Source organism: Hemiscyllium ocellatum, chromosome 36 (assembly GCF_020745735.1).
Source record: "Hemiscyllium ocellatum isolate sHemOce1 chromosome 36, sHemOce1.pat.X.cur, whole genome shotgun sequence".
NCBI lineage: Eukaryota > Metazoa > Chordata > Chondrichthyes > Orectolobiformes > Hemiscylliidae > Hemiscyllium > Hemiscyllium ocellatum.
The window spans coordinates 42,770,235-42,796,394 of NC_083436.1; the positions used below are offsets into that span (position 1 = coordinate 42,770,235).

The following is a 26,160-nucleotide window of genomic DNA, read 5'->3' on the forward strand; positions in this document are numbered from 1 at the left end:
ATGTTGCCATTTAACAAGATCATGGCTAATCTGGTTGTAGTCTCCATTCCACAGAGCCCTACAACGTTTTCCAAACAACTCGACTTCTCTGACTACATTGCGAATGTTCAATGACCAGCCTTTCTGAAGATAATGCCACAGACTACCAAACCTCAGAAAAACAATTCCTGTCTCCCTTTTAATTCTTTACTAGCTCTAGTCTCCTCCACAGGGGGAAGCCTTGTGCTCCCAGTAGCCACCCAATCCAGTCCCTCAGCGTTATCTGTTTCAAGATGATCGTCTCTCACTCCAATTGGTATAGTGACCGTTCATCCCAGAAATCACCTTCCTCTGGACTGTTTGAAATGCAACTATTTTTAAAATAAGGACAAACTACTGTAATTGTACAATTACACGAGCAATTTTCTCATCTTAATCCTGCATAACCAATCCCTTTTGATGAAGTGTGCATGTATGTTCTGGACTCCCAAGCCAGTGGCATCAAATTCCTGACATCAATCCCGTTAACGCATTTCAGGATCTCTTTTGTTTCAAGTGAAGTATCTTCTCCCCTTTTTCTGTACCTGTCTCTTGTAACTTTAAGTTACAAGTTGATTTATTGGCATGCTGATTGCTGCTGCAATGACTCTCCATCATCCCTACTGAGATCAATGGTCTCCCAGCATCAGGACTGCATACCAGGAGTTTCCTCAGAACTTGTATGCAGCTCAGCTTTGTTTTAACCAAGATGAAAGGTTAATTTATTACTCAACTATTGCTGAAAGTTAAACTAATTAGTAGTCACTAATTGACATCTTTAAATAAGAAAAACTACATACAAAACCTCCAACAATTGCTTTCTGAATTGAAAAGGTTAAATCAGTTTGAACAGAAGCCATTGAAGGAATTCAAAGAGTTGTTCCTACAGGTTATGTGAAGGTTCTTTTAACTGGTGAAATGTTGCAGGATGTGGCTCTTCGTCACCTGATTCAGCAGTCCTTTAGTTGGCTTGGCCTGGATTATATCTGATTTTGAGCAAGAAACTGGTCAGATGGTTCTCTAAATGACTATCCGCAGTGAGCTTTTATCATAAAGACTGGAGGGTGGCTAATGTGCTGTTATTTCAGAAAGGGTGCAAGGAAAAGCCAGTGAACTACTGACCATTAGGCATAATGTCAGTGGGGGTAAGATGTTGGAAGGGAATTCTGCGAGACTGGATCTGCCTACATTTAGAAAGACAAGACCTGATTAGTGACACTCAGCATAGCTTTGTGCATAGAAAGTTGCATGTGAAATTTGTTGTTTTTAGAAGAGGTGGCCAAGCAGATAAAGGCAGAGTTGCAGACAAAGTCTACATGAATTTTAGCTAGGCCTTAGACAAGGATAGACCACTTTGTAATGTTAGATCACATGGGATCCAGGGAAAGCCAGCCAATTGGATACAAAATTAGCTTGATAGTAGGAGAGAGGATGGTGGTCAAAAGTTGTTCAGACTGGTGCCCTCTGACCAGTGGTGTGTTGAGGGATCAGTGTTGGGTTCACTGCTGTTCATCCTTTATTAAAATGATTTGGATGAGAATAAAGGAGGCTGGGTTAGTAAGTTTGCAGATGACATCAAAATAGCTGGTGTACTGGACAGTGAAGAAGATTTCCTAAGAGTACAATGAGATCTTGATTACTGGGCTGAGGAATGGCAGATGTTGCATTTCAGTAAGACAGATCAGGGTAGGACTTGTACTTCATGGTAGGGCCTGGGAGTGTTGCTGGACAGAGACCCAGAGTGCAGTTACATAGTTCCTTGAAAATGGCATCACAGGGAGACAGGGTGTGAAGGCATTTGGCATGCTTGCCTTCATCACTTATAGCATTGAGTACAGGGAGTTGAGCAAGACATTAGTACAGCCACATTTGGAGTACTGCATACAGTTCTAGTTGCCCTGCTACAGGAAGGATGTTAGTGAACTGTAAAGGCTGCAGAACAATTTAAGGATTTTACCTTGACTTGTGTTGTATCCAAGGTTTGAGTTATAAGGAGAGAGTGGATAGTCAGTTTTTTTCCCCTTGAGCATCAGAGGCTGTGGGATGACGTTATAGAGGGTTATAAAATAGTGAGGGGCATCGTCAAGTTGAATAACCAAGATGGTTTCCTCAAGGGAGTCCATGAGGAAGTGGTAGATGCAGGTACAACCACAGCATTTAAAAGACATCTGGACAGATACATGGATAGGAAAAGTTTAGAGGGATATGGGCCAAATGCAGGCCAATGGGACCAGTTCAGTTTCTGAAAACTGATCAGCATGAACAAAGTTGTACTGAAGGGCTTGTTTCCTTCTCTATGATTCTCACCAAAATGGCTGTAAATTTAACTTTGAAATTCAGGAACCCCAGACCACCTGGGGAACCAGTAAACATATCAGTGACACCCAAATCTGTTGAAAGATTAAATTAAAAACCCAAGAAGTCATGCCATCCTTGGGATCTGTTTTATAAAACCTTCTCTACAAAATATTTGATACATGTTTGTGATACCTTTGCTTGCCTTAATGGTTCAGGTTTAATGATAAGGATGCATACTACGTGGTTGATGGTCAATCCATTGAACCACCTCATTAGTAGGAATTGGGTCACTGACCGCAGTTTGGATCACTGTGACCGGTTCGGTTTTGGGTGGGGGGGGGGGGGGGGAAATTAATTTTATTTAACACATTCAACCTGGTTGAATTATGACACATTGTGGTCATATTCTAAAATGGGACTTTAAGACCTCATTAATCCACACTATTCCATAATTAAAAGGAGGCATCTCTGTTTTGAGGCTCAAATCACTCAGCTCAATACTCTGATAGAACAAGAAAACATTTTATTTTCACATTAGATTAATATGGAAAATGGTCCAGAAAATAAGTAAGCAACAATGAACTCATTAAAAATTTTTTTTTTTAAAACAGATCACAATTAGATTTTATTTTATGAAAATGCTAACAAAATCAAAGTTCTTCTGAACCAATTTTTGAAACTATTCAACTTGAAGATTTCACCGGACAGGTAAGGCACTGGCGCACTGCCGTCAGCTTCAAAACAACAGGACACTTCGAATGCTTTTTGAAAAGAGAAAGAAAGTTAATAAGTTCATCACAAAATGAACAAGGCGAGTACAATCTTTAAATTTAAGTTGCGTAACGTTTGCTTCCAACTTCTGAATTTTCCGAAGTTAAAATGTTAAGCATACAACGGATAAATATTTTAAATAGAGTTCAAGTACGGTGACTCCCGAGCAGAGAGTATATACCAGTCAGTGAGGGAGTGCAGCAAAGGGACACCAGTCTGATATTGGAATGGGGAGAGATTGGTTCAACTATTCTCTACATCGAGGGTGGTCAACATGGGGAGACATGGTCATTCCAGTATATTTAAGAAACATAAATGTTTAGGATATTAAAGGCATCAAGGAATATATGTATTGAGATAAAGGATCAAACATGATCATGTTGAATGGTACAGCAGGCTTAAAGAGCCCAATGACCTTACTCCTCATTTTAAACTGCACAGGTATGGAGGAGTAGAAGGTGAGTGGGACAAAGTGGATTGCTCTTCAAAGGAGATTCAATGGGCTGAATGGCTGCCTCCTGTGTTGTACAGTATCAACCAACCTTCCATCACATTGTAAACATCTTCTGTAGCCTGATGTACCCTATGCATAGAGAGCCTTTGTTTTAATCTGGTGCCAGGGATGTTGGCTTTCTGGGAGAAGCTGAGAGAAATCCAAGGCAGGTCCATTCAGCAAAGTGCATAGAAAAGTAGATTCACCCTGATTTAAATGAATACTTTGCCTCTGTGGGAGTTTAATCAGTGTTAAAAACTTTGTTTTATTTACAACATAGAAAAGTACAGCACAAAACAGGCTCTTTGGCCCACGATGTTGTGCTGAGGTTTAATCCTAATGTAAAATATAGTAACTTAACCTACACACCCCTCAATTCACTGCTATCCATGTGCCTGTCCAGCAGTCACTTAAATGTCCCTAATGACTCTGCTTCCACCATCACAGCTGGCAACGCATTCCATGCATTCACAACCCTCTGCATAAAGAACCTTCCTCTGACATTCCCTCTACACCTTTCTCGGAATATCTTAAATCTATGACCCCTCGTGCCAGTCACTCCTATCCTGGGGACAAGTCACTGGCTATTGACTCTATCCATGCCTCTCATTACCTTGTATACCTCAATCAGGTCATTTCTCTTCCTCCTTCTCTCCAGAGAGAAAAGTCAGAGCTTATTCAACCTTTCTTAAGGCAGTCCAGGCAGCATCCTGGTAAACATTCTTTACACCCTCTCCAAAGCTTCTGTACCTTTCCTATAGCAGGGCGACCAGAACTGGACACAATATTCCAAGTGTGGTGTCACCAGGAACTTGTAGACCTGCAGCAAAACCTCGCAGTTCTTAAACTCAATCCCCCTGTTAATGGAATCCAAAACACCATATGCTTTCTTAAACAACCCTATCCACTTGGGTGGCAACTTTAAGGGATCTATGTATTTCCACACCAAGATCCTCTGTTCCTCCACACTGCCAAGAATCCTGTCTTTTACCTTATATTCAGCATTTGAGTTAGACCTTCCAAAATGCATCACTTCGCATTTATCCCAGTTGAAGGCCTTGCTGAAGTCCATATACACCACTTCCACTTCTCGACCTGTCTTATCACCTCCTCAAAAGAACTCAAGATTTGTCAGGCGTGACCTGCCCCTCACAAAGCCATGCTGACTGCCTTTAATCACACTATGGTTTGCCAAATAGTCATCAATCCTATCCCTCAGACTTCTTTCCAGAACTTTACTGACCACAGCAAAGTTTTTAAACCAGAAAAGTAAAGTACGATTAGCAGCCTGATCCCATTTCTACATTCATAACCAAAATATGACAGAGGCTGGAAATCAGAAAATAAAAAATAAAGAAAATGCTGAAATTATTCACATCAGGCAACATCTAATGAGACGCAAAAACAAGTTTGAGATTGATGACCTTGCATCAGAACCATAGAGAGATGCAAGTTTTAAACAAGAAGGGAGGGGAGGATCACAATGGGGTAGACAACAGAAGAGATTAAAAGACATAAGGGATGATGTGAATTCAAAAAAGGAGTGGTAATAGGACAAGATTGGTCAGATATTTCCAGCATCATCCGTTTTTACTCAATAATTACTTTTAGCCTGAGTAATTTTGGACAAAATTACTTCTATGCCAACTAATAAAAATGAAAACAAAAATTAAATTACCTCTTCCCAGCGTGCATCAGTTCAAAACCCTCATTGATCTGGTCAAAAGGAAGCGTTTGAGTTATAAACTCATCCACCTTTATTTTTTTAGCCATGTATTCTTGCACAAGTTTCGGCACACTCTCCACACTCTTCCATCCTGTACAGTACAAAGGGCAAATGGGATTAGTGGAACCTTGACATGTGATTTGCATTGCACTGATTGGCTTCCACCATCTCTTCAATTTGATTTTCAAAATGGTATGGGATAGATTCCTCAAAAGAAAAAAGGAGAAATCTGCAGATCTGAAGACAAAATGGTACTAATTGAATAGCTTTTGCAGGGAGCCAGCATGGCCTCCTGATCTATAACTACACATCTTCAAAACTAAAATGTATTTTCTCCCAGTGTCAAACAAGCAACCTTGGAGTGTGGGTCATAACGTCTTGAAGTTGATGACAAACTTAGTTTTGTGAAAAATAATTTTTTTTAATATTTATGGAAAGTATAGATTCCTAGCTGGGTCAACATTGGTCTCCAACAGCCTCAGAGAGCAGTTGAAAGGTAACAACATTGCTTTGGTTCTCGAGTCATATGTGGGCCAGACCAGGTAAACATGGTAGATTTCCTTGCGTTTAATGATTCTGATCCAGATAGCTTTTGAAAAGTGGCTACAAAAATCAACGTTAGACTAACTTTTATTCAAATTAAATTCAAGCATCAGCCATTCAAATTTTCCCAAGATATTAGCTAGAGGTTCTGGATTACTAATCCAGTGACATTACCACTGGATCTCTATTTTCCTCACAGAATCTTTTAAAATTCGATAAATTATTAATTTTTTAAAAATCACTGGTTATACCAACATTTTTTTTAAAAACCTATCCCTAAATTGTCCGAGAGAAGATGATGGTTAGCTGCAGTCCATCTGGGAATTCCAAGATTTTGACCCAATAACACTGAAGGAATACATTTCCAAATTAGGATGGTGAGTGGTTTGGAGGGGGGGGTTGGCGTTATATATTTGTTGCCTTTGTCCTTAGATGGAAGTGGTCATGGTTTTGGAAGGTGCTAATTGCAGATCTTTGGTGAATTTCTGCAGTGTATCTCGTAGATGGCACACACTGCTGCTACTGAGCATCGGTGGTGGACAGAGTGAATGAATATTTAAAGTCTTGAATGGGATACCAATCAAACAGGCGACTATGTCCTGGATGCTGCTGAACTTTTTCAGTATTACTGGAGATGCACTTTTCCTGGCAAGGGAGAGCACACTTTCACACGTCTGATACTCTTGACTTGTGCATGTAAATAGTGGAAGGCTTTGGGGAGTTAGGAGGTGAGTTATCTTGAGAAAATTTCTCAGTCTCTGTAGCCACAGTGTTTAAGGCTAGTCCAGTTCAGTATTTGGTCAATGATAGATTCCAGAATGCAGATAGTAACAATGCTAATCTAAATACAAAATAACAAACAAAAGCACATCTTCCAAGCTGACTCTAGGTTACCCTTCCTAGGTTAGAATCACTGAGCTTTACAACACAGCTTCAGTCCAACGCATCCATACCAACCAGATATCCCACATTAATCTAGTCCCATTTGCCAGCACTTGGACCATATCCTTCTAAACCCTTCTTATTCTTATACTTCTCCAGAGTCCTTAAAATGTTGTAATTGTACCAGCCTCCACCACTTCCTCTGGCAGCTCATTCCATACACACACCACCCTCTGAATAAGTTGTCCCTTAACTCCCTTTTAAATCTTTCCCCTCTACTCCAGGGAAAATACCTTGTCTATTCACCCTATTCATCCCCTTATGACTTTATAAACCTCTATAAGGTCACCCCCCAGCCTTTGATGCTCCAGGGAAAACAGTCCCAGCCTGTTCAGCCTGGCCCTATAGTTCAAACTGTCCACCCCTGGCAACATCCTGGTAAATATTTTCTGAACCCTTTCAAGTTTCACAACATGCTTCAGATAAGAAGGGAACTAGGACTGCAAGCAGTACTCCAAAAGTGGTCTAACCAATGTCCTGTATAGCCACAACAGATTTTGTTGCGCTGCTGGTTCATGGAAGATTTAACATTTGTGAAATGGTGTCTGAACTATCCAGCACAATATCCCCATTCACAAAAGCTGCTCTACCTAGGAGTTCAAATTTTAGCATAGATAGATACTGCCTTCTTAAAAAGTTAATTTCCAATTCCACTGTATTGAAATGTAATTATACTGAAATCTTTGCTCTGTATGTGACTCAAACCCACAGCATTGTAATTAACTCAAACATCCTCTGAAATGGCCAAGCACATCATGCTGTTGTATTCCTTTTCAAGGCAATAAACAATAACTAATAAATATTGTATTAACTACAGAGTCAAGCGTGTGGTTCTGGAAAAGCACAGCAGGTCAGGCAGCTTCTGAGGAGCAACAGAATCGACATTTCGGGCAGTAGCCCTTCATCAGGAATGGGATATTAACTACAAAGTCCAAATTCCATGAAGTAACTAGTAATAAAGATCATAAATCAGACTGTCTGTCGCCTATTCTTTATTCTACTCTCAGGTGTGCACATATTCTTCCTGGCACACCAGGAATCAGTGTGTACTTCACATTAAATCATTCCTGAAATTATAAAGGCCTTATAACATGGTTTAAATACACCACAAATTTGTTCATACCACATAAGGTTTCATGACTCCCTAAAAGAGAGTTAATTATGCGTATCTTCATTTTGTAATAGAAAAGAGTTTTCTCATCAATGCTGTTTGACGTCTCAGACTGCAATGTTATAATGGACTTCTACTGTAACTCTCTTCAATGCATACATTCAGTCTCTAGAAGCTTACAAATATGGTACCTACCTCCAAACGCTGTTCCTTTCCAAGTGCGACCAGTCACCAGCTGGAAGGGCCGAGTTGCAATTTCGTGTCCACTAGGTGCCACCCCTATTATTACGCTGGTTCCCCAACCCTTGTGGCATGCTTCAAGGGCAGCTCTCTGCATGTTGTCAGGGATTGGTTTTGTTGTAGGATGGATCAAAGGAGGAGCAATGAAGAGAAAGAAAACAAACAAGTTATTAGATTAAATATCTCCAATTATTTACAACTTGAATCTTTAAAATATTTGTAAATGCTTCCATGCTGTGTATGTCTATGACTGCAGGCACATCAGGAGAGTTCTGGACAAGTGGCCATAAGCTTGGTCTGAGAAGTAATTCAAAAGCCTGAAGAGGTCAGGAGGTGCAGAGAGGAACTTCAGAGTCCAGGGCCCAGACACCTGGGGAGGTACAGCCGTCAGTGGAGAGATGGATATTGGAACTGGAGTATCTCAGAAATCTCAGAGGGCAGCTGATACTGAGTTGGGGGAAAAGGTATGTCACAGAGCGATTGGAGATTACAATTGAGCATTTTAACCATTCAAGACGTGAGACACAGGACCACTTGCTTTCATGCAATCCCTGGATTTTAGCTGCTCTGAAATTCCTTCCCTACGCATCACTTCTCTTCCCCCTTCTCCGAAATCTCTCACTGGTCTCACTCCTCCTCATGTCTACAAGCAGAGATCTTTGTGCTGCAATTCTTCTAGCTTCTTGTGTAATACTCAGTTTTAATTGCTCCAACCTGGGTCCTAAGCCTCTCCACTTTTCATCCTTTTTTTTTAAACAAAAAAGAACCCTTAAGATTTTTGAGAAAGATTTTGGTCACGCAAATTAATACGTCGCCTTTTCCTTCACTCAGTGTTAAATCCTGTGAGCCAACTGGAGGATGCTTTACTGTAGCACCATATTCCAAGCTCATAACCACTTCCATCTAGAAGGAAGAAAGGCAGCAGATGGATGGGAACACCACCCACTGCACATTCCCCTCTCAGCCATTCACCAGCCTGACTTGGAAATATATTGCTGTTCTTTGTGTCGCTGGGTCAAAATCCTGGAATTCCCTAACAACATTGAGGGTCTATGTACAGCTTGTGGACTACAGCAGCTCACTACCACTTTCTCAAGAGCAACAAGGGACAGGCATTACAGCTGTACCAAGTAGTGACACCCATATCCCACTTTCTATTAAAAAAATAGAAGTTACAGGTGCTTACATAAACATATAAACAGTAAGCTTTGTTTTAACTGGCACATTATCAACCAGCATTCTTGATAAATGGGCAAACATTATATACCTCAAATATTGCTATCTACTATGTCTGAGGATCTATGCTGTAATAGAAGTATAACAGTGATGTTTATATGGCCCTGCATTACATTTCTATTACTCACTGTGTTTATTTAACATTAATTTTAGGTGGTTTGTTGATATTTTACATAGATTTGAGAGAGATGTTGATATCTCAAAGCTTTGCTCGGTCAGTGTGTACTGCAGTTATGCATAACCTCTTGACTATCTGGAATATTTCATCAACAGCCCACTCCTGGTCAATAAAAACCAGGAGTTAGAACTGAAAGTACATTACACATCTTCCCGGCCTACCCTCAGGTGTTGCAGGTGATATCTTTCATCATTTTCTAAAAGAGAAGTAACACTTTTCAATAATCCATTAAAGCTGGGAGTCAATTGAAAACATCAAAATCAGTCTGTCAGACTTGGTTCATTGCTCAAATTTCTCTCAGTAATGTAGAATGATACTCTGATATCTTAACACACGTACACACAATGCCAGCGTGTGTTTAACATTCGGCATTAAACAACAGGAATTACTAGACAAATTCATCTCTCACCATGGTCATGACATTACCAATACACTCAAAGGAATAGTCCACACCACCATCTGTTAATCCAACCAAAACTTCTTGAATGGGTTTCTCATAATCCTTAGGGTTGACGAATTCGGTTGCACCAAACTCTTTAGCCTTTGCAAACTTGTCTTTGTTGACATCAACCCCAATGATCCGAGTGGCACCAGCGACCTTACATCCCATAATAGCTGCCAAACCCACTCCGCCCAGTCCAAACACAGCACAGGTAGAGCCTGGATGAACCTACAGTGCAACAAAGACAGTCACATCAGAGTGAAAATACCATGGTTGTTGGAAACATGAAATAAAATAGAACAGATCTGACAGCATCTATGGAGACAGAAACTGTTAATGCTTCGAGTCTGACAAGAATCTTCAACTTCTGAATAAGTCATACCAGTCTCAGAATGATGACACTGTTTCTAAGCACAAATGCTGTCAAAACTGTTGAGTTTCTCCAGCGCTTGATGTGTTTGTAACAACTGGCCAGTTAGTTAAACAGACAGAGGAATTTACACGGATTTCGGACTCTACCTAGAAACCTCCCCTCAACTCACCATCCTATTTTATTCAAATGGACTGTGGACAATAGTCCACAAGATTGAATTTCCCAAAACAGAAGACACTCATAGGCCAAACTGCTAAACATGATCCAGATAATCGAGTGAGTAGGTGCAATGCCCAATGAACATTTGCTTATTACATTGTCCCTAGTTTAACTACTGGGAGTTTACATCTCACTTGTTCACTACCCAAACTCCAATTATACAGTGCCCATTCCTTCAATGGGATGCTAACCTTTATATCCAGGCAAATGGCATGAACTCAATTTCCATTAATCAATTCTATTATGTTAATTGCAGTCACTGCTTCCAACATCTCAAGCATGTCAATAATTTTGGACAGGTTCTGCTAAACGGTTCATACCTAGTTAAAGTGTGTCTCTCAATCCACTAAATAATGAAAGGAAGACTTGCATTGACAGAGGACCCCTCAATTTCAAGTGGTCTGCAGTCAATGATGTAGCAAATTCCCACAAGGATTGTGAAAATGAGCAGGTAATCTGCTTCAGTTGTGCTTCTGTTGGATGATTAACATTGGTCAGGAACAAACTTTCCCATTCCACAAAATAGTCCCAGCAGAGACAGCAAGAACAGTCACTGTTTAATATGTCATCCAAACAGAAATGGCACTTCTCACCCCCTCAGCTGTGTACTGGGAATGTCTGACTTGATCTGGTTATTAATTCTCTACTGTGGAAATTTAACCCAAGATTTGCTGATACTCAAGGTTACAGTACCACCCACACTGAGACTGGGTTGACATCAAAATTTAATTGAAAACAAAATGATTTTGGATCATTAAACAAAGCTTCATCATGAATAGCATATGAAAAACTATTTCTAGTCTGAACTTTTTTTTAAATCAAACAACTCTGCATTTTGAAATAAGATTGGAGTCAATATGCAAGATAAATTTGGACTTCAGACCACAGTTTATGTTTATCTAGTCTGTAAACAAGCCAGTGTCATTATCTGATTCCAGAGAAAAGTCCTTTTAATGGGGAAAAGTATGATTGAGTAAATGCAATGGTGTAATGCAAAAATAAAATGCATCCACACAGAACCTTTCATGCCAGGACATCCCACAGTTAATTTGCAGACAGCAGGCCCCCACATCTGGTAATGGTACGATTGTATACCCATGTAACTGCTCGAGAGACAGATGGGAGTAAGGACAATGGAAATTACTCCCACCCTCCTCTTCATAACTATGCCATGGAATCACTGAGATCCACCTGAGCAGGCAGATGGGGGCTTCAGTTTAATGTCTTATCCAAAGACAACACCTACACACACTGCAATTCTTCAGTACTGCTTAAGAACAAAAGAATAAATACAGTTAAAAACAAATTCCGGAGCGATCTCATCTACCAAAGAATAACTGGTAAACATGGGTAAAGTATCATTAGTAACAGAAGTGGGGGAAAACAGTCTAGATCCTTTTTCAAGGGAAGCTCAATAAACATGAGGGTAAAAGGAATTGAAAGTTATGCTGATAGGGTAGGAAGAGGTGCCCGTGGACCATTCGGCCTGACTGTTCTAGGATTCACGAATGTCCTTTTGGGAGGGAAATCTGCCAGCTTTAGAATCCGATTTCCCCAGGACTCTAAACCTGTGAAACAGAGGTGGACCCTTTATTGCTTCTGGAATGGCCCAGCAGGTTACTCAATTCAGGGGTAGCTGGGAATGGGTAATAAATGCTGGCCTCAGTAGATACCCATATCCCATGAGCGTGTTTTCACAGAGGTATATTGATGTCTACAACTTGAATTGGAAAAGGACCTTAATATTCAGGGTGTTAAGCATTTTGAGGAAATCCCTGAAGAGTTCAAACAGACTCATCATCTGATGGGAATCTCTGCCCACGACTGTCGAACTAGAGCAAGTTCATTTGGGAAGTCATCAAACACTGGCAGATGTAAATGTCAGAAATGTGCAGGAGCAAAATGGAGGTGTCAGAGGCAGCTGACAAGTCTCCAAACAGCCCATCTCCCTGACCAATCAACCACCAGCTGCCTTACTGTAGGCAGAGGCTGTAGTTCATGCACTGGGCTCGACCATTCCAGAACCCTTCAGAGCAGAGAGTGGGAACAAACCATCTACGACCCCATGGGAATGCCCAAGACAAACTATCCAGAAAAATCACAGATGGATCAGATCAAAAGCATGAAATCAAAACATCTACCTTGGCTGTATTGACAACTGCACCATAGCCAGTGGAAATACCACAGCCCAACAGACAAACTTTATCCAGTGGAGCTGCACTGTCGATTTTAGCCAGTGAGATATCTGCAACAACGGTGTATTCAGAGAAGGTGCTAGTTCCCATGTAGTGGTAAACCATCTGGCCCTTACAGGTAAATCGGCTAGTCTTATCAGGCATCAAACCCTGGCCCTGGGTCACCCTGAGGAGATACAAATGGACAATCATTCAGAATACCTGCAGAACATGTCACTTTCACAATCCATGCATGCAATCAAACTACTCATTTCAAAAATTCATCAATATTAAAAATGCTTTTTAAAAATTCTTCTCCGGGATCAGACTTTAGAAGCGTACAAATTTCACTTAGAGTGAATGTATAAAACAGAGGACTGCCTTCATAGAACATATTTCAGTCGGAGTAAATGTCCAGAGGCACTATCAAAGGACGATCACAGAAAGATCTGACATGGAGCCACACAAGGAGATATCGGGATGAGTGAATTGTAAAAAAGCCAAAGAGCAGCTTTCAATGGGCATTTTAAAACAAGGGGGTTAGAGGGGAGATTCCAGAACTCACATAAAAGATACAGCCACCAGGGGGTGGGAATGGCCTAAGGACTAGGGAGGCATAAGGGGCCAGAATTGGAGCAGTACAGGTATTTCAGAAACCAAAAGAGAAAATGCTGGAAAATCTCAGCAGGTCTGGCAGCGTCTGTAAGGAGAGAAAAGAGCTGACGTTTCAAGTCTAACTGACCGTTTGTCAAAGCTAAAAACTTTCAGAAGTTCGCAGAACAGGAAAAGGTTACAGATTTACAGAGGGACAGGTGTTTCAAACTCTATATAGTTTATAATTTTATAGTTTCATAATTAAGATACTGCCAGAACTGGATTCAACCCAAATCACAGGACACTGTCTGGATGGGACTTGGTGCCAAATGGGACGTTTACAATCAACAAAAATAAATGTGCAGATTAGTGGAGATAGAACAGAAAACAGAACTGACTGTAGAGCCACATGGCTGCTAGAGGTGTTCAGGACTCCATAACACCATGACAGTTTACATACTGCTCCTACTCAAAGTTTCAACACTTACATGTCAAACCTTGAAAACAGTAAAATATTACAAAAGCTGGCACCATAATGTGACAACATCTCATCTTCTACAAGTATCAATGTCACATTCTAACAATTTTATGACATTCAGAATTAGAATTTGTCAGACAAACCAAGCAATTTGACAGCTTAGAGCCAATAACCAAGGGTTTACACAAACAAGTCTTGCTCTGCTGGGCATTGACAAACCAGTCATTTCAGAAGTCAATGAAACCCTGAGTTTTTTTTCCAAGGGAGTGGGGTCTGTGTACAACCCCAGTGGCTCTAACACAAGATCTCAGAGGGTCCACCAGACCTTTGGCTTTGAAGCAATGAAAGAAAGTCTTGAGAGTTGGGACATGTGTATCGGCTGGTTAACCTTTCAGCATATTTTTCCTGTTGCTGTGCACAATTCAAAAACAGGATTTCTACAAGATTAATGCACAATATCACAAGGATCACAAAGAGGTCACAGTTATCAGGAAAGACTAAACAGGCTGGCAAGGTTTTCTCTGGAGAAGAGAGGACCATGTGGTTGGCATCACAGGGACCTAGAAAATTATGAAGGAATTAAACAGGTTTAAAGAATATACAGGGTAAATTCTGCTAATTTAAACCAACACAATTGATACACCCAGTGCTGTAATTTGGTAAAATTCTCGAGGCAAAGAACTATTCCCAGAGGTCACTATTTAAAGTAACAATTAACGACTTTATTCTAAGTCCAACAGAGAATATTAAAACCAACAACTATTTACAACTCCTTTCCCTTAAATCTATCTTTTCCCTCACACTATTAGTTTGATAAAAAAAATTCCAATTAAGATGTAAAAAAAGTTCAACTTTCAAAACCAGTCAGCTGTTGCATCTTCTCTTTGTATCTTCCTCTGCAGATTTTCCTCTATCGTCATTTCGATGTTCTGCTGCACAAATTTCTTATAGACAGGAACCTTTCAGAGAGCTGTACTCAGTGGGGATTGGCAGTTCTCCCCCACCTGTTTAAAATGTCCGGTTTTATACCCCAAAACATCGGATTGTTTCATTGGTTTCAATGCAAGGTTTGTGCATTGGTTTCAATATTATCAAAATACTAAATTCAAGTTTGATTTGAGTTTGGTATCTTGAGACATAATTTAAACTTATTGGCCAAATTTGAAATTGATTTTGTATCATGGCAACTCAGCTGCACTATTTGATTTGACCAAGTGTTAATATTATTTCCTTGTTCAGGACACTGTGTGCTTTGTCGTAGCTAGCTTTTCAACTCTCTTAAAAGGTACAGTACTTCTACACCATCATAACAATAAGTTGAGCATAAACTTTTAAAATCTACAGTGGGGTGAGAATGTGGATCTTGCTACCATAGAGTGTGGTTGAAGTGAATAGTATAGGTAATATACGCACACAGATCAATCTCTGAAGCTTCAAAAATCCTTCCTAAAAAAAGTGAAATGCCAGTCCGGATGATCACTGCTTTAAAACGCCAACTGTTCCTGAAAACACTAGGCTTATTTTAACCCCTTACATTTCTTTACAACAGTACAAAGCACCTGCTTGATCTTTTACACACAGATACTAAAACAAAAATACAGTAAATAAAATACACACAAAATGGTGGAAAATGGAGGCCGATTACAGATTGTAAATAAAATTCATCATGACCAAGAGGAGATGGTCAATTTGTACATCGTTACATGGGGAAAAGGGGTCTTCTTGTACATTAGAAGAATTTATAATCCACAATCTAAGGGGATAAATTGGAGGAATGATAAATAAATACCTTCTTCCTCTCCTGTATGTAAAAATAGACCGCAGGAGCAGATGGAGAAATTATATCAAAAGAAGGTTCATGTGGAATATAAACACTCAAACAGACTGGCCGGGACCAACAGCCTGGAACTTTTTTTTAGGGTTTACAAGCTACTAAATAAGAAGTGTTCCAATATTTACAGGGTCTCCCCTCGGGAACATGCCAATATTCAAATGCTGCTTCTTGCACAGAAACATTTGAAACCACCAAGTTAGAGCAAGGCAACTTAAAAACATTTCGTTTTTGCAACTTAAACAGTAAAGAGCAAGAAAACGCTACCTGATCTTCTGGCAGAGATTGGTGTTGGGGTTCAGGCAAAACTTGCATTCCCCACATTGTGGGATGTAAAGTGGAATTACTCGATCCCCTTGTAACCAAAACAAAACATACATTTAGATAAAGCCAAAGTGCTCAATGTCACTGTGCCACAATTTTGTATTCCCACCTTATCACAGGAACAGAAAGCAGCCATTCACCCAAGTGTGTTCAACCAGTTACACTGAGGCTTCTCAGCATCTTAATTTAATTTTCCTGACTTGGTTCTATAGCATTTTAATACACTGACCCAAAACTCCAAGCATGCAGATCTAGCAGGCAAATGATATGTTGGTCTTCACACTGAGAGGACTCAAGTACGGAGCAGGGATGTCTTGCTACAATTGTACAGGGCCTTGTAAGCCAGTACTAGGAGTGGCTTTGGTCTTCTTATCCAAAGAAGGATGTTGTGTCTATGGTGGGAGTGCAACAAAGGCTTACCTGATTGATTCCTGGGATAGCTTGGAATACTGTGTACAGTTCTGGGTCCCCCATTACAGGAAGGATGTGGAAGCAGTGGAAAGGGTGTAAACCAGACTTACCAGGATGTTGCCTGGTATGGAGTGAAGATCTTATGAGGAAAGGCTGAGGGACTTGGTCTATTCTCATTGGAGAGAAGGAAGCTAAAAGGGTATTTAACAGAGACGTACAGGATGTTCAGAGGGTTAAATAGGGTGGACAGTGAAACAGCCTTTTTCCTAGGATGATGATATCGGCTTATACGAGGGGGCATAGCTGCAAACTGAAGGATAATAGATTTAAGACAGATGTCAATGGCAGGTTCTTCACACAGAGTGGTAAAGACGTGGAATGCCCTGTATGCCAATGTAGTTACTCAGCCACATTAGGGGTATTTAAACAGTCCTTCGATCAGCATGTGTGATAACGGGATAGAGAGAGAGTGTGTGGGGCGTGGTGTGTGTGTGTGTGTGTGTGTGTGTGTGTGTGTGTGTGTAGGAGAAGGAGGAGGATGGGTTCACAGATTGGTGCAACATCAAGGGCTGAAGGGCCTGTTTTGCACTGCATTGTTCTATGTTCTAAGAAGACTAACACGTGAAGAGAGATTAGATCAGTTGGGACTGTATTCACTGGAGTTTTGAAGAATGAGGGGTGGGATCTCAGAAACCATAAACTTCTAACAGTCGGAGGCTGAGGAATGACTGTATAGAGATTTACAAAATCATCAGGGACATGGATAGGATAAATAGACAGTTTTTTTCCCCTGGGGTGGGGGAGTCCAGAACTAGAGGGCATAGGTTTAAGGCGAGAGGGGAAGAGATATAAAAGGGACCTAAAGGACAACTGTTTTACGCAGAGGGTGGCGTGTATGAAATGAGCTGCCAGAGGAAGTGGAGGAGGCTGGTACAATAACAACATTTAAAAGGCATCTGGATGGGTATATGAATAGGAGAGGTTTACAAGAACATGGGCCAAGCGCTTGTAAACGTGACAAAGAGTTTATTAGTTTAGGTTATCTTGTCGGCATGGATGAGTTGGACCGCAGGGTCTGCTTCCATGCTGTACATCTCTATGACTAGACAAGGTAACTGCAGGGTGTTCCCAATGACTGCTGAGTCCAGAACTAGGGGTCAAGGATATAGGGTAGGGCATTTAAGACTGACAGGAAGAGAAATATCTTTGCCCTGGGAGAGAGGTGAGCTGGAGGAATTCTCTACCACAGGAAGTGGTTGAGGCCAAAACATAGAATAGTTTCCAAGGAGATGGATATAGTTCTTCGGAATAATGGGATCATAGGACATGGGGACAAGGTGAAAACCAGAGATGGAGTTGGCTGATATCAGCCATGATCATATTAAACATCAGAGCAGGCTTGAAAGATTGAAAAACCTATTGCTGCTTCTGTTTCTATGTTTCTTTCCTTTGCAGTTTAAATTTTTTTCAAATTCCTGACCTAAGCAAACTTGTTCACATCACCGGTGAACAAAATGTGTTAAACTGATACAGATTACTGCACCTCCTTTTGAAAATCATCTATCCACTGGGTGGGTTACCAAATTCTAAGCCTCTGTCCTCTGTGGGATAGATGGGTGTCGGATGAGATTGACTGAGTATGGGGCAACTTCACAGAAACAAGTAAATGGGGCTATTCTCCTTACAAAACAATTTGGCATTGGGTGAGACACAGAAGGCATTTAATAGAGATCTTCAAAATTTATAAGCGTTTTAATAAAACAAATAAGGTTTAATATTTCCCACTGGCATGAAGGTCAGTCACCAGAAGACACATTTAAAAGGGGACAAGATGAGGTAATTTTTTTTAAAGAAAGCTGAGTTATGATATGGACTGAGCTGCCTGAAAGGAGTGGTTCTGGAAAAGCACAACAGTTCAGGCAGCATCCGAGGAGCAGTAAAAATCGACGTTTCGGGCAAAAGCCCTTCCTGATGCCCGAAACGTCGATTTTTACTGCTCCTCGGATGCTGCCTGAACTGCTGTGCTTTTCCAGCACCACTAATCCAGAATCTGGTTTCCAGCATCTGCAGTCATTATTTTTACCTGAATGGAGTGGTGAAAATAGGAGAGGTTAAAGGAGATTCAATCGTAATTTTCAAAAGAAAATTTGATAAGTACACAGAAATAAATCATTTTGTGGATGTGGAGCCGACATAGGGACAAGAGGCGGTATGGCCTCCTCCTGTGCTGCAAGATCCAAACATTATTCAAACAGATTCATGTCCCTGGTCGGATGTGGCTCAGTTCATGGATGAAGCAGGCAGGGTCTACGGGTGGGGAATTTGTAATGTCTACTAACATTGACCTTAGTATTACAACTTCACCTAACAATTTAACCCAACTGTACTTAATAAAGGCTAAATCTTCTTAGATAAATTCAAAGATTAATTTGCACCCTCAAACATCATTCCTCTACCTGCTTTGACACAGGTCACTCCCTCTCCAACACTCTCCACTACGCCAGCTCCTTCATGTCCAAGGATAACAGGGAACACTCCCTCCGAATCGGAGCCACTCAAGGTGTAGGCATCTGTGTGGCAGACAGCAGTGGCAGTAATCTGTTGGGCAAACAGTGTAACACTGTTAGACAAACAAACGGACCACACATACACAGTTTAAAAGCAAGTCCAATATAACTTCAGCAATTTGCTTTCTCAGATATCATCTTACTTTAAACATCAGATAGGAAAACAAAGTGTTGTCATCTCTGGAAGAAATAGAATTAGCCTTAATTGAACTTACAAAGAATTAAGGCATTTAGCCCAACAAGTCCACACTCCATTCATGCTCCAAATAAGTCTCCTCCTCTTCCTCATCGTTTCATTCCATCAACATATTTTTGGATAGAGGAACCTCAATTATCCAGATTTTGGATTATCCAAAGAAGATCTCAAGTTCCTGATAATAACATTACATCAAAGAGGTGTTGCCAACACTGATCGTGTCTTTTATTCACAATGATCAAAACTGAATTTGGCTTACTGAAATGCTACCGAGGACAGTCCTGGACATGGATGGGAGCCCAGACACCATCTCCAAATGACGGACCAACTACCCTCTCTCTCTCTCTCCCTCCCTTCACCCCCCCTTTCCCTGGAGTTCTACAGAGAGGTGTACCCTAACCTCCACCACCTCCACCCACCCCCTTCCCCCCCCCCCCCCCAGATAATCTCTCCAACATTGACCTGTACGGGCAAAAGTGGAACCTGTCAAAAAGTTGCAATACAATGGTGTGACCGTGGGTGTGGGTGTGTGCTATTTGGAGACTCATCCCAAACAGCAGTAGCCATCTTACTGCTGGTGTCTAGTCCGGATGCCCCCCTGTGTGTACGCGTGTCTGTGTGCACGCCTGTGCAGGAGCAGGGTTTCACATGCAATGAGCTGCTGCATAGTCTCTGAACAGGGAGCAGACTGAGCAATGCTCGCTGAGGGTTCAGCAGTGCTGCAGGTCCCTTACACACAAGTGTGTGTCTGCTCAGAAATAAACCCAGAGACAGAGAGAGGAGCAAGGCAGGCAGAGCAAGGAAAAAGGAAATATCGGAGTCCCAGAGGAAAGGCATTAAACAATTATCCAAATAATCAATTATCTGACCAAAATACTGCCTGCCACCTCGTTCAGATAATAGAGGTTCCTCTGTATTCCTTTCTCCCTCGTGTGTTGAACTCCCTGTTGCAAGCTCCACAACTTCACCATTCCCCAGGCAAGGAAATTTCTGCTGGACTTCCCATTTGCAATTATTAGTCAGAACAGATGAAAGGTCATCGAAATGAACCACTAGCTCTCTTCCTGTCCCTCCACCTATGCTGCCTGACCTAAATATCATAAAGGTCACACTTCTTGTAAAACTTTGGATGGCATATTAAAATGGAAAGTATACTGTAAGAATGGTGGAAGGAACTGCTGCACTTTTTAAACAAGTTGCCGGAATTCACTGAGCATTATCTTTACACTGTTGCTACATTCAAGTAGTCAGGAAGATGTTTAATGAGACCCAATGACCCAGTGGGTGCGTGGTTAGAAGCTTTGCACAGAGGCAAGTTTCGTTGGTTTTAAATTAGGACCATTTGTGGAGGTCAGGAGGCATCAGAGTGACAACAGCTCTCTGACTGGCTTTTGGAAGGTGACTGCTGGTGTGTGAACTGCAAAGAACTAAATGAATCCAGAATTAAGGAGATTGGAGATCAGAAGGACTTCGAAGTAAAAGAGAAACTTCATCGATCCTGTGGACTAGTGCTACTGTACTGTGTTGCCCTACTTTTTGCAACTGCATGCATGCCTGTGCTCTTGTGAAAGGTGTACAGTTTGTGAGTTAAACGTCGATAATTCACTTGAGTTGCCTGTGTGTGTTTATAACCGATTTCTTTGTTATAAGTGTTACTTGTTAAGTAAAGAAACCTAGTTAGTGCCTTTTATTAATTTGAGTCCATCAGGATAGAAGCTGGGGATTTTGAGTAGTTTGATGAAATCTTTAACTACAGTCGGTTCTGATAAAGCAACAGTTCTGTTCTCATAAGAAAATCGCCCAATAGCCGCACCGTTTAAATTGATGGGGCCGGAATTGTGTCATCGCCAATAGAAGATAAGGAGAGTTCGCATTCTACAAATAACAGTCTAAACTCTCCATTCACGTTAAAACCAATTTGTGTTAAAGAAACACACATTATAGCAGAACTGACTGTATTGTAATGGTCCCTGGAGTAGCAGAACTCGAGTATTGCCGAATTTCCTGACCACTTTCTATTCCGAAATCGGGTTTCCAGCATCTACAGTACTTTGTTCTTCTACCCATTGGATTATATAAAAGTCAATTCCTCTGAAAGCTATTATTTCATCTGCCTCCACCCCTCTATAAGTCAGACTCCGACTTCTCCAGTTTCCTCATTTCCCCTCCCCCCACCTTGTCTCAGTCCCAACCCTCGAACTCAGCACCACCTTCCTAACCTGCAATCTTCTTCCCGACCTCTCCATCCCCACCCCACTCCGGCCTATCACCCTCACCTTAACCTCCTTCCACCTATCGCATTTCCAATGCCCCTCCCCCAAGTCCCTCCTCCCTACTTTTTATCTTAGCCTGCTTGGCACACTTTCCTCATTCTTGAAAAAGGGCTCATGCCCGAAACGTCGATTCTCCTGCTCCTTGGATGCTGCCTGACCTGCTGCGCTTTTCCAGCAACACATTTTCAGCTCTGATCTCCAGCATCTGCAGTCCTCACTTTCTCCACCTCCTTTATAGTCATAGTCATAGAGACATACAGCACAGAAAAAGACCTTTCGGTCCAACCTGTCCATGCCGACCAGTTATCCCAACCTAATCTAGTCCCACCTGCTAGCACCCAGCCCATATCCCTCCAATCCTTTCTTTTAAATATAACCATCCAGATGCCCTTTAAATGTTGCAACTGTACCAGCCTCCACCACTTCCTCTGGCAGCTCATTCCCACCACACGCACCACCCTCTATGTGAAAACACTTCCCCTGAGGTCTCTTTTATATCTTTCCCCTCTCACCCCAACCCTATGCCCTCTAGTTCTGGACTCCCCCATCACAGGGAAACGACCTTGTCTATTTACCCTATCCATGCCCCTCATGATTTTATAAGCCTCTATAAGGTCACCCCTCAGCCTCTGACACTCCAGGGAGAACAGCCCCAATCTATTCAACCTCCCCTTATAGCTCTAATCCTCCAGCCCTGGCAACATCCTTGTAAATCTTTCCTGAACCTTTTCAAGTTTCACAACATCCTTCCTGTTGGAAGGAGACCAGAACTGTACGCAGTATTCCAAAGGTAGCCTAATCAATTCCTGTACAGCTGCAACAGGACTTCCTAACTCCAGTATTCGATACTCTGATCGATAAAGGAAAGCATACCAAATGCCTTCTTCACTATCCTATCGACCTCTGAGGTCAACTTTCAAGGAGCTATGAACCTGCACTCCAAGGTCTTTTTGTTCAGCAACACTCCCTAGGACCTTACCATTCAGTGTATAAGACCTGCTAAGATTTGATTTCCCAAAAATGCAGCATCTCGCATTTATCTAAATTAAACTCCATCTGCCACTCCTCAGCCCATTGGCGCATCTGATCAAGATCCTACTGTATTCAGAGATAACCTTCTTCGCTGTCCAGTACACCACCAATTTTGGTGTCATCTGCAAACTTACTAACTGTACCTCTTATGTTCGCATCCAAATCATTTTAGTAAATGACAAAAAAGTAGAGGGCCCAGCACCGATCCTTGTGGCACATCACTGGTCACCAGCCTCCAAATCTGAAAAACAACCCTCCACCACCACCCTGTGTCTTCCACCTTTGAGCCAGTTCTGTATCCAAAATGTCTAGTTTTCTGTGTGTTCCATTAGATCTAACCTTGCTAACCAGTGTCCCATGGGGAACCTTGTCAAACATCTTACTGAAGTCCATATAAATCACATCAAATGTCTGCCCTCATCATTCCTCTTTGTTACTTCCTCAAAAAAGCTCAACCAAGTTTGAGAGACATGTTTTCTCACACACAAAGCCATGTTGACTATTCCTAATCAGTCCTTGCCTTTCCAAATACACGTACATCCTGTCCCTCAGGATTCCCTCCAACAACCTGCCCAACACCGACGTCAGGCTCACCGGTCTGCAGTTCCCTGGCTTATCCTTACCACCCTTCTTAAACAGTGGCACCATGTTAGCCAACCTCCAGTCTTCCAGCATCTCCCCTGTGACTATCGATGATACAAATGTCTCAGCAAGAGGCCTAGCAATTATTTCCCTAGCTTTCCTCAGAGTTCGAGGGTACACCTGATCAGGTCCTGGGGATTTATCCACTTTTATGCGTTTCAAGACATCCAGCACTTCCTCCTCTGTAATATGGACATTTTTCAAGATGTCACCATCCATTTCCATACATTCTATATCTTTCAAGTCCTTTTCCAAAGTCAATACTGATGCAAAATACTTATTTCGTTTCTCCTGCGGCTCACACAAAGGCTGATCTTTGAGCAGACATATTCTCTCCCTAGTTACCCTTTTATCCTTAATGTATTTGTAAAAACCCATTGGATTCTCCTTAACTATTTGCCAAAACTATCTCATATCCCTTTTTGTCCTCCCGATTTCCCTCTTAAGTATACTCCTACTGCCTTTATACTCTAAGGATTCACTTATCTATCTTGTATATACCTGACATACTTCCTTCTTTTCCTTACCCAAACCCTCAATTTCTTTAGTCCTCCAGCACACTCTATGCCTACCAGTCGTGTCTGTCACCCCGACAGGAATATACCATCTCTGACTCATTATTTCATTTCTGAAGACTTCCCATTTTCCAGCCATCCCTTTACCTGTGAACATCTGCCCCCAATCAGCTTTTGAAAATTCTTGCTTAATATGGTCAATATAGGCCATTATCCAATTTAGAACTTCAACTTTTTGATCTGGTCTATCCTTTTCCATCACTATTTTAAATCTAATAGAATTATGGTCACTGGCCCCAAAGTGCTCCCCCACTGACACCTCAATCACCTGCCCTGCCTTATTTCCCAAGAGTAGGTCAAGGTTTGTATCTTCTTTAGTAGGTACATTCACATACTGAATTAGAAAATTGTCTGGTCCGCACTTAAATTCCTCTCCATCTAAACCCTTAACACACAGTCACACTATGTTTGGAAAGTTAAAATCCCTACCATAACCACCCTATTATTCTTACAGGTACCAGAGATCTCCTTACAGTTTTTTCTCAATTTCCCTCTATTATGGGGTCTAAAATACAATTGAAAATGTGTTGCTGGTTAAAGCACAGCAGGTTAGGCAGCATGTCAGGAATAGGGAATTCGACGTTTCGAGCATAAGCCCTTCATCAGGAATCCTGATGAAGGGCTTATGCTCGAAACGTCGAATCCCCTATTCCTGACATGCTGCCTAACCTGCTGTGCTTTAACCAGCAACACATTTTCAGCTGTGATCTCCAGCATCTGCAGACCTCATTTTTTACTCTAAAATACAATCCCAATAAGGTGATCATCCCTTTCTTATTTCTCAGTTCCACCCAAATATCTTCCTTAGATGTATTTCCGGGAATATCCTCCCTCAGTACAGCTGCAATGCTATCCCTCAGCAAAAACACCACTCCCCCTCCTCTCCTACCTCCCTTTCTATCCTTCCTGTTTCATTTGTATCCTGGAACATTAAGCTGCCAGTCCTGTCCATCCCTGAGCCATGTTTCTATCAAACGATCATAACCCAGAACAAATCTCTTCTTTTTATTTGTTCCATCAGAATGTATAACCTTAACAAAGCTATTGTGCACAAAAACACTACATTATCTTAAAAGCTGGAAATGCAAGTTACAAAGTAAAGCTTAAAAATTCACCAGATAACTTAAAATTTTTAAAATATGTTTATAATTAGTTCCATTTTACTCTGTACCTTAATCCGAACTTCATGGGCTTTTGGGGGTGCAACTTCCACATCCTCAATGCTAAGAGGTTTTCCTGCTTCCCAGGCAACAGCAGCTTTACATTTGATAACCTGTTAAAATAGAATCAATTACCAATTAACTTCAGCGACTGCTGGAAGTGGGCAGGCAACAGCACTTCAAAAATTAACTCCTCAGCTGTGGAGAGCTCTGGGACACCTTGATGAAAAACAGAATAGAAATGAAATTTCATTCTCCTGTGTCCTCCCACGTTGAAGATATAGTACAAAAAGCTTCACAGGCACCAATCCTAATAAAGAAAAAAAAACTGATTTTACTCTTCCTTTACTTCTCAATCCTGCAAACAGCTTTTTAAAAAAATGTGTTCATTCACAGTACATAATGCATCTGGTGAGGGCACATTTATCACACATCCCTATTTTCACGTTGGAAAGCCCTGGTGGTTAACAAACTTCTGAAATCACTGCAGTCTACACCCACACTACTGTTCAAAAGGGAGTTCCAATATTTTGAGACAGCTACTGTTGCCAAATGGTTTAACTACAACAGATAATTACAGAACAGAAAAAAGATGCAGTAGGAGGCCATTCAGCCCATCGGGTCTGCACTGATTCTCCAATTTGGTTTTATTCAAATCTCATTCCTGAAGAAGGGCTTATGCCAAAAACGTCGATTCTCCTGCTCCTTGGATGCTGCCCGACCTGCTGCGCTTTTCCGGCAACACCTTTTCAAATCCTGAGCACCTCAAAAACATCTACTCCAGGCACTGCATTCCCTCAAACCACGTGCCGCTGGAGCAAGGCTAGCTTTCTGACCTCGTATCTGCTTCTTTTGCAAATTACTTTAAAACCGTTGTTCCCTTTTCTCTTCCGAGCAGGAAGCCCTGTCCCTGGCGGCTGTCGTGGTTTTGAAAACCGCCCCAACAAACAACCTCAAAACTTCCAAAAACACCCAACATCCATAACTAAGTGCCAGTCCTCTTCCAAAGAGGACACGTCCTGAATTGCTGGACTTTGTCACTCGATGTCCCGAGGATACAATGTTGCACCATGTTGTAACCTCACTGAGGGGATACATTGCAGAGTTACCCTCAGGACAGCTGCTCTCGCTCTCTCTCTAACACAGTCTGCATTCTCACTCACTATCACTCCCTTTCTAGCAGTTTTATTATCACCCTCTCCCTTTTACCTTGCCCTCAGTCCCCGCCATGTTTTCCCAAACCCAAGCCTCTCCTGTCACCGATCTCGCAAAAGCGATGCGTCGGAGAGAAAGGGGCTGGCCCTCATCTAGAT

The 26,160-nt window shown here is 41.5% G+C and overlaps 1 protein-coding gene across 1 annotated transcript; it reads right to left on the reverse strand.

The window, feature by feature from the left end:
* Window positions 1-2,824: 2,824 nt before the first annotated feature.
* LOC132833242 (alcohol dehydrogenase class-3) lies at window positions 2,825-26,160 on the reverse strand. Its single transcript, XM_060851358.1, has 9 exons — window positions 26,057-26,160; window positions 24,859-24,960; window positions 18,859-19,000; window positions 15,935-16,022; window positions 12,732-12,951; window positions 9,966-10,226; window positions 8,098-8,233; window positions 5,259-5,397; window positions 2,825-3,077 (listed from the first exon to the last, which is right to left on the reverse strand). Exons 1-9 carry the CDS (start codon window positions 26,075-26,077, stop codon window positions 3,053-3,055), a joined length of 1,134 nt encoding a protein of 377 aa, XP_060707341.1. The 5' UTR covers window positions 26,078-26,160; the 3' UTR covers window positions 2,825-3,052.

Coding starts and splice junctions, on each gene's coding strand:
- LOC132833242 (XM_060851358.1), bottom strand. CDS start 26,077: ATGGCGGGGACTGAGGGCAAG. Junction 19,001..24,858: donor CCCATGAAGTTCGGATTAAG/GTACAGAGTAAA, acceptor TTTGCCCAACAG/ATTACTGCCACTGCTGTCTG. Junction 8,234..9,965: donor TTGGTAATGTCATGACCATG/GTGAGAGATGAA, acceptor GACAACATGCAG/AGAGCTGCCCTTGAAGCATG.